Source organism: Pseudochaenichthys georgianus, chromosome 5 (genome assembly GCF_902827115.2).
Source record: "Pseudochaenichthys georgianus chromosome 5, fPseGeo1.2, whole genome shotgun sequence".
Lineage (NCBI taxonomy): Eukaryota > Metazoa > Chordata > Actinopteri > Perciformes > Channichthyidae > Pseudochaenichthys > Pseudochaenichthys georgianus.
In genome coordinates this window covers 4,626,337-4,634,782 of record NC_047507.1, presented here as the reverse complement: position 1 = coordinate 4,634,782, position 8,446 = coordinate 4,626,337, and the positions used below count along the sequence as shown (strand labels likewise).

Sequence of the window (8,446 nt, the reverse complement as noted above, 5' to 3'; positions counted from 1 at the left end):
ATCTTCAAATTTCTCCCTGCAGAAAAAGAAAACATGGCCGAACTTCGTTTTATTCTGGGTGTAAAATGCCTATTTTAAAGTTAGTTTGGCCATTAAAATGCGTTTTGATGTCATTTGATGCGAGAAATATGAGTTGTTATTTCAGATTATGTGTGCAGTGGATGTACATGATCTTTAGTTTGCTAGTTATTACGAAGATTACTTCAGGAAATCGCGACGTTTTCATTGTTACCAAGGTGGTTGCTAGGGACGCTGCTGTCGATATTATTTCTGTTATGTTGTGTAACTGTTTAATGGTGTTATCTTTATTGCTACCCCCTTCCCCGTCAATGTATAGTGTTGGTCCACAGCCTAAACATATTAGTTTAACAAAATCCGCATCTAAAGATACGTTATTTCCCCCCTGTGCAATTCCAGGCTCACATCTCACAGCACATCGTCATTAACAAATACCGGAAACAGACCAAAATAATAATAATACCTTATTCCGAGTGTGCTTGCTTTTCTCTTTGAAAGTCAACACATAACGGCATTGTAATACACGGTTCGGCTGCATTACATATTACATATCTGCCGTAGTTCTGTATTTATAGAGCCCTGATGAGAAGACAAACATGAGGAACTGAAAACGTGACATGGATCATAAATATATCAGCCATTAAACAACATCTTACATTTCTTTTCACACAATACGTCTCCTTGCAGTATCAACACTAATTCGGCTCACTTTTATATTTGATCCAGTTGGTAGATAGGCTGTATTTACACCATAAAGGTGCACAGATTATATAAAGGGACACCTGGTGGTTAAAGCATGTTATTGAATTTCAATATTTTAGATATTAATACGATCCCTATAAAGTATATTCATTACTCGTTATTCTCTACTAATTGTTAATTAAAGACTGTATGTAATGACTATTTTGCACATCCCTTTCAAGATTTTCTAAGGTTTATTGACATATCACAGGCCTACACAACTGTGGTGTAGTTCTGCACTGAATGAAAAACTTGGGTCGCAGGTTCCTCAACAGTGCATTACAAGACATCTATCAATATGTGTGCATACCTCCAGCAATGTTAACTATGTTGAAGCACTTATTTTAACTGATATTATACATAATGTATTATACTCTTATGAGATGTATGTAGATATTTCATCTCCGGCCTTGTCAGGTATTGAACAATCAATAAATAAAGAACACAGAATTGTTGAATATAAAACACAGAATTTATGTGATTATACTAAATGATTTTCAAATAAACACAACTGCATATTTAACTGTTACACATGCTGATGTAACGCAAATGTTCCAACTTGGGATCAATAAAGTATATCTTATCTTAAGCTGATCGATGGCTACTGCCATATTTGCACAATGTGCCTCTGAACCTTGACAAGTGCATGTTTCAGGCTTATCAATTAATGTCATGTAATGTAATCACAGGGGTCACACACATAAGTCCAGCTGTTAAATAAAGCTCTTCTGACCTTAGCTGTCGTGTGGGTATATATATATTAATACTGCCCATAATGGGCACAAGCAATTTTCACCCATTTATTAATTATATGTTTTAAATGTGAGTGTTTCCTGTCCCCTAAACCTCCAGGGATGTACACAGTTTAATACTGGCAACTTCTTATTATGGGAAATACGAAAACGTCTTTTAAAACTACAACTCCCAGTAGAGACGTGCCATAGAGAACATGTTGCGAAACAGAATAGCCAGCATGTGTAGTTCTGGGGACGGGGTGGGGGAGGGGGGGACGCGGTGGACCCGTTCAAATCCAGTTTTGGACAGTCTGCCGTGGTTCCATCCCATTTCAAGTGCTGTTCGAGAATCGGCTTAACCCTTGAAGCACACTCTCCAATCACAGAGCTTGAGGACTATCACGGGTTTGTCAAGAGCACATGGTGTAGTCCAAACCATAGCTGGGGATTCTGGGTAGTGTAGTGTCTTCTTCCATCCTTTACTCCTGGGAATGGATGCTCACATTACCTTTAAGGGCAGCCGACACAAACGAATGCCGTGCTTCCATGAGCGTCAAATCCCGACGCAGATGGGAATACATTGCAATCAGTTGAAAGCTATTTGCGTCCCTTTATGACGCTGAAGGAGCCTAGGAGCGTCACAACTGGACGCCACGGACACTGACCAAACGTCGCTATTGGACGCTTAGGGAGTGAGAGTGTGTTGGAATATTTGGTGTGAAAAGGTTGGTTCCTGTATATAAATAATTCAGTTTTGGACACATATATTTCTTCTAAGGTGTATTAAGTACTGGTATGTGATCCATTTACACTCGTGATGAAATGGCATTACTGCAAGTTATGACAGTGCTCACCCAGCTAGACATGTTACATTCATTGTTCGAGGAATGTTTTCAGCCGGAAGTTTTCTTTTGGTTCCCAGAACGTTCTTCTGAAAGGTCGGATTCTGGGAACCAAAATAAAACGTCCAGCTGAAAACAACAACGAATTGTAACTAGGAACTCACACATGCCACCGCAAACATACAATTTCTGCTTACAGCTTATCATGAAATACATTAAAATTAAAAGGAAACTGTGGTGACATCAGATTTTTTTTAAAACATCCTTTTCAAACAAATGTAACAAGTTTGTTTTTTAAAGCACTCTAGAAATAAATCTGACATTGACCGTGACCCTGTTAATATTTGCCATCACAGGAACGTTTTATAAAGAAAGAATAACATCCTGAAAACTTTTTGATATACTTTATTAATCCCCGGGGAAATTGTTTCTCTGCAGACGTAATACTTATACGTATAACCACACTATGACTAAAACTAAAACAAGAAACACATGTTTTAAATAAATCAAAGGAAACTTATCTTGTAAAAACTAACACTAACTAAATAAAACAACTAACTAAAACTATCACTCAAAACTTAACTCACTGACTTACTATGAACTGTAATAACTTTAAACTTAACTAAAACGTTGTGCCCGCTGCTCTTACGGCCCGAACTGCATTGTGGTTCCGTCGCTTCGCTTTGCTCGCCAAGCTTCGACGGATGCGTCAGCCAATCAAATCATATGCCAGTACAAGCTCTAGCCAATCAAACCGCGTGCTTGTGTGTCCGGGGCGGGAGATTAATGTGATTGGTTGTTGGTCGAGCTTCAGACACGCCCGCCGGCAAGCTTCAACGCACGCTGCCGTGTGGACGCCGCGTTAAGGCGACCAAGTTCTCGGTGGATCCGATAACGCTAAGAGGCTGCGACGGTTTGGGAGGCGGGGGACGCAGGAGTTTCACGGTGCCGATGGAAGGCATATCTTATAAAAACTAAAACTATCAACAAAAACGTATCTTAATAACTCATTGAAAATTAATTATAATAACTTTAATCTAAAACTAAACAAAAACAATCAATCAAAGTGTCTTAACTCACTGACTTACTATTAAACTATAATAACTTTAAACTAAAAACTAACTAAAACCAATTCAACTAACTAAAACTGTGTGCCCACTACTCTAAACCCGACCCAGTTCTCGGTGGATTCGATAACGCTAAGAGGCTGCGACGGTTTGGGAGGCGGGGGAGGCAGGAGTTTCACAGCGGCGATGGAAGGCAGGGGGGCGGGCTTTAGGATTTCCGGCATACACTCGGACTTGATGAGGACGCGCTTTGGCAGAGGTTTGTAGCCCTGGTCCCTGGCGGTTTCCTCAGCGGGGGATCCGGGGCTTTGGGAGATGGGGCGCAAGAGCATCAGCTGGGTCATGTCTCCAGACTCCGACTTCCTGAGTTTCTCTTTAGTCTTCAAGCGGTCCATCTTCAGGGTGTTTCTCAGTCTCTCGTTCTCCTCCTTCACTTTGTCACACTCTGCCTGGTACATCCAGAGGCTTCCCTTGAACGCTATCACCTCTTTGCTCAGGCGCCTGTTTTCCCAGCTGAGCTGCTGCATCTTCTGAATGGCGTCGTCCGGCCGGCGGGCCAACATGCGTCGGAGCTCTTCGATTTCCTCGTCCTTTTTCACCAGGAGACATAGGTTCTGAGGTTTCCCAGTGAGCAGATACAGGCGGTGCTGGGCCTTCATCACTTTCACATAGGCGTGAGGGCTCTTTTTCTTCTCCCGAGTCCACTCCCGCCGCGAAGTGTGTTCACTCGCACCCGGCACTTGAACGTTGCACTTTATCTTGAGCATCTTCATCTCCAGACACATTTGCCTTTCTTGGAGCTCATGTTCTTTGATGGCGAGTGTCGCCTGGTTGAGTTTCAGCTGCTGCTGCACCTCGATAGTGTCTCGTGCCTGCAGCTCTTTCTCCAGCGTCTCCTTCTCCGCTGCCATCTTGGCCAACTTCTTCTCCGCCAGTATCTGGTTCCTGTCGGCAGAAACCACGCACACGTCCTGCTTCTTTTTGCTTTCCGCCTGATCCTGGCGGCCTTTCCACATCTGCTTCCTCAAGCAGCGATTCTCCATCCTCAACCTGGCCATCTGCACCTTCTGAACCCAGGCCTTGCAGGTCTTATCTTGGAGTTTCTTATCCTGTTCATCAATCATGTCCTTGAGCTCAGATTGCTGCGCCTTGTCCTCGCACTGCTTTTGCAGAAGGAGGTTTCTCTCCGCCTCCACTCCGTCAGCATGGGTTTTCGTCTGCGTGAGCATCTTCTCCAGCTCCACGATAAAGGTCCTCTGTTTGATGATGTCTTGGAACAGGGCGGTAGTTTCACGCGACGTCTTGCTCTCTAGATGTTGGAGTTTAATATCCCCATCACGCTTTTTCTTCACTTCCACCTCCATGTGTTTCCGGAGGTTTTGCTCCTCCAACACCTTGTCGTCGTGCGTTTCCGCTGCCTTGATGAGGACTTTGTTTTTTTCAAACAATACTTGATTGTCGAGGTCCAGGTTTGCATACTTGATTTCCCACCCCGCTATTTTATCCTCCATGTGCTCGTTCCTTTTTTTAAAATCATATATTGTTCTGTTGTTAACATCGTCCTGTCTTCTCAGTTTGCTCAGCTCCTCTGACAGTCTCTCACCCTCCTTTATCAAAACCTTCACTTTTCCAGGGTAAGGTTTGAGAGTCTTCCAGTTTTGTCTGTATTTTAATGCAGACTCATTGGATTCTTTCGCATCCTTCTCACGGGCTGCCACTTCCTTGTTTTTCTTCCTGATAACCTCTCCCAGCTCTTCAATTTTTTTGATGCTGAAGTTTTTATAGCCGGTCAGCTCTTCCACATCATGATACAGTTTCTCCACCAGCATGCTCAGCCTCCTGTTCTCCTTTGATTGGTTTCCAAAGTGTTCTGCTTCTTTCTCCTTCACTTGGCGGAGAGACTTCTCCAAGATGAATTTGTTCTCATACTCAAGATACTTTCCTTTGTAGAAGGCAGCATTCTCGTCGGAGACTTTCTTCCCACTCGCTATGACACCTTTTAGATGCCGGATTTCACCTTTCGTCTTGTCCACTTCCTCTCTCATTATTTCGAATGCGCGCGTCGGATTTTGGACAGTACGCTTCGGGTTAGCTTTCGTCTTCTCCTCTTTTTTCAGATTCATTAAGGAAGAAATATTCCTTTCATGCTCTACGTTCATCAAATGTTTCTCATTGACTTTGGACCTGTCTTTCTCCTCCTGCTGGGCAGCACTCCTGGCTTCACGGTCGTTGGACCTCTTCATTGTGACTTTATGTGAGAGGAAATGATTCCGTGTCTGGTAAATCACTCGTCGCCTGTCTTTCTGAGTGTATGTTCTGTGAATCTCACCTCTCACCTGCAACTCTTAGTCTGTGATGTCATCGCATTCTGACGCTTTGATGATTGCCATGGTTGCAGTGGCTGCAGTTTGTGATGTCATCACATTCTATCATGACATCACTGTCCCTTGTTCTTCTTTTCTTTATCATCTTTTTCTTATTATTTTTTCACCAAATAGTTTAGCTCTCAATAACTTCAGCATACTTGCAATCAGCTACATTCAAATGTCAACATATTCAGCCTTTTCAGCAATTGATAGGAAACGTTCAACTTTTATTTGCCCGTCCTTCACAGCAGAATAGTCACATGCAGAGGAGCTGGGATTGGTCATCAGTGCCTCAGCAGCTTCGCCAGAGACGTTTCTAAAGTCGATGGTGGAGTAACGCAGCGAGGCAGAGGGGTTTGTGGGAAAGTCAGCAGTGAATAAATCGTGGTTGATGAATTTCCAGAGTCTGGCTTCTGCTCCTGTATTTCCTCGTAGATATCCTTCCAGGAAAGAATACAGCACACAATTCATCCACCTTTTCCACTTCATCAACACTTTTAAAGTAACTTCAGATAAGTAGATGTCCTTGTGCATATCAAATAATAACTCAGGAAATAATGTCATACCAAGTACTAAGACATGTTTTGCAAGGGGATCAAATACTTATTTCCCACAGTTAAATGCAAAATCAATGTTTATCTTTTATATGATGTCAATTTCTGGATTTTCTTTTTGATATTCTTACTCTCACTGTTCAAATAAACCTACCATTACAATTATAGACTGTTCAAGTGGGCAAACTTTCAAAATCTGCAAGAATCACGTACTTATTTCCTCCACTGTACATACTCTAAATATATTATATAGTGAAATTGTTTTGTTCTAGCTACTCAACAGTGTGTTTACAATCGTTAAATATAATACTATAAGTACATATTTTGTGGCTATTTCTACTGATCATAGTTGAGGTCTACTAGAATAGATTTAAATTGTGCAATTTTCCAAAATCACGTTGGTTTCTCACAGCATCTCTGTATGGTATGTGTATTCACTCTCTGTCCTAAACGGCTTGTTGGAGCTCCTGCCCCCCCCCCTCCCTGTGAGCCCAGTGTGCTCTGATTGGTCGGGGCTCGCCCCTGCTTCTGTGAGAGTGAACATCCCGTTTGAACTCAGAGCAGATTTTGTTGATAAAATATATTCACAGATTGGACCGTTCACTTCGCAGAAAAACTTGAATCTGAAATCGTCTTTGTTTCCTTCGTCACATGTGATGGAGGTTTTAGCTGTTGTGTACGCAGTTTGATTAAATGGTCCTTGGCAGCCTGCAGCTACAAATAAAATAGAAAGTGTTGCAAAATGTTGTTATGTGCTTCACTGGTACAAACAAAATAACAAGAATAAACCATGAAATAAAATGTGAGTATTTGATTTCTGACGTTTTAGGAAATATCTGTTAGGGGAAACAACCACCTTACAGACTCAAAGCAGCCAAACTAGAGCTGGTGTCAGTGTCACAAACGTTTAAAGCATTTTTCTGAAATAATGTTTTTATTTTTCAAAACATCAGCAAAGCTTTGTGCAGCCTGCAATAACACAAACAACAAGGCAAGGCAAGTTTATTTATTTAGCACCTGTCAGCACCAGGCAATTCAAGGTGCTTTACAACAATGAAAGACATTCAGACAAAGGCATTTAAAAACAGTAAAAGATAATAAAAGAAACATTAAAAGCATGGGCGGCGCCAGGATTGTTTTGCTGCAGTAGCTTAGCAGTTGCTATATGACAGCACGGCGTTGCTAGTTAATTTTCAAAATAAACAAACAATACCAGTGGGCAAAGCACGAGCCTGTTCATATTGTAGCGTTCACCGCTATTCAAGATCACTCAAGCCTTCAATGTCGAAAACGTTCTCTTTATTTACAGAACCAATCACTAGTGTAACACTCATGACTTTCACGTGACACACACCGGAAAACGCACACACATACACACCTGGAAGGGGCGGTCTCTCCCTAACTCCCACTAACAACATTGCCTAAATAACGCACTTTTCCTCCTCTCTGGCCTCCTCCTCCTCCTCCTCCTCCTCCTCCTCCTCCTCCTCCTCCTCCTCCTCCTCCTCCTCCTCCTCCTCATTCTCAGTTATCTTCTCCTCATTCACAATTCCCCGTGTTAGATCTCACTGTCAGCACGCCTCGAACAATGCGCCATGTCGGAGAATACAACACATTCTTGATTAATTTAAAATGACCATTTGTAACTGAGAGGAGTGACTGCTCATTTCTGCCGAGATGCTCAAAGGGTGAGACACTGTGTCTGAGAATCACTGACTAGCAGAATGTGTATATTCTGGAGTGGAGCTCTGCAGAGAGCAGGGTGGAGGAAATGAGGGCAGTGGATCATCACGGTGCGGAGAGGAGCAGCGCTTGTTCCACTGCAGCTCGTGGTAGCAGCTAGCTGGTCCTGCTGCTGCGGGTGCAGCGGGTCAGTTGGCGGGGGCACCTGTTCTTCGTGGTCCCAATCCTCCCGGTTTTCATAGTGAACATCGGGATCCTTGTGGATAGCAGGGTTGTCCGGCTGGACCGGCTCCGTTGGAGATCGCGGTCGTTTACGCTGACTTGTGACTGTGAGAAATGTTTCCATTTTCGATCTACTGAGAATTAGCCAAGTAACAGTTCGCAGTAAATTACAACGACCCGCCCCTGATAGATCCCGCGAAAATGTATCATATTTATACA

At 42.8% G+C, this 8,446-nt stretch overlaps 1 protein-coding gene across 1 annotated transcript; it reads right to left on the bottom strand.

Moving 5' to 3' along the window:
• Positions 1-3,476: 3,476 nt before the first annotated feature.
• LOC139433834 (uncharacterized) lies at positions 3,477-5,645 on the bottom strand. Its single transcript, XM_071203257.1, has one exon. The coding sequence runs from the start codon at positions 5,643-5,645 to the stop codon at positions 3,477-3,479; it is 2,169 nt and encodes a 722-aa protein (XP_071059358.1).
• Between the last annotated feature and the right edge of the window lie 2,801 nt (positions 5,646-8,446).

What these genes read in the sequence shown, in the direction of transcription:
- LOC139433834 (XM_071203257.1), bottom strand. Translation starts at nt 5,645, where the DNA reads ATGAAGAGGTCCAACGACCGTGAAGCCAGGAGTGCTGCCCAGCAGGAG.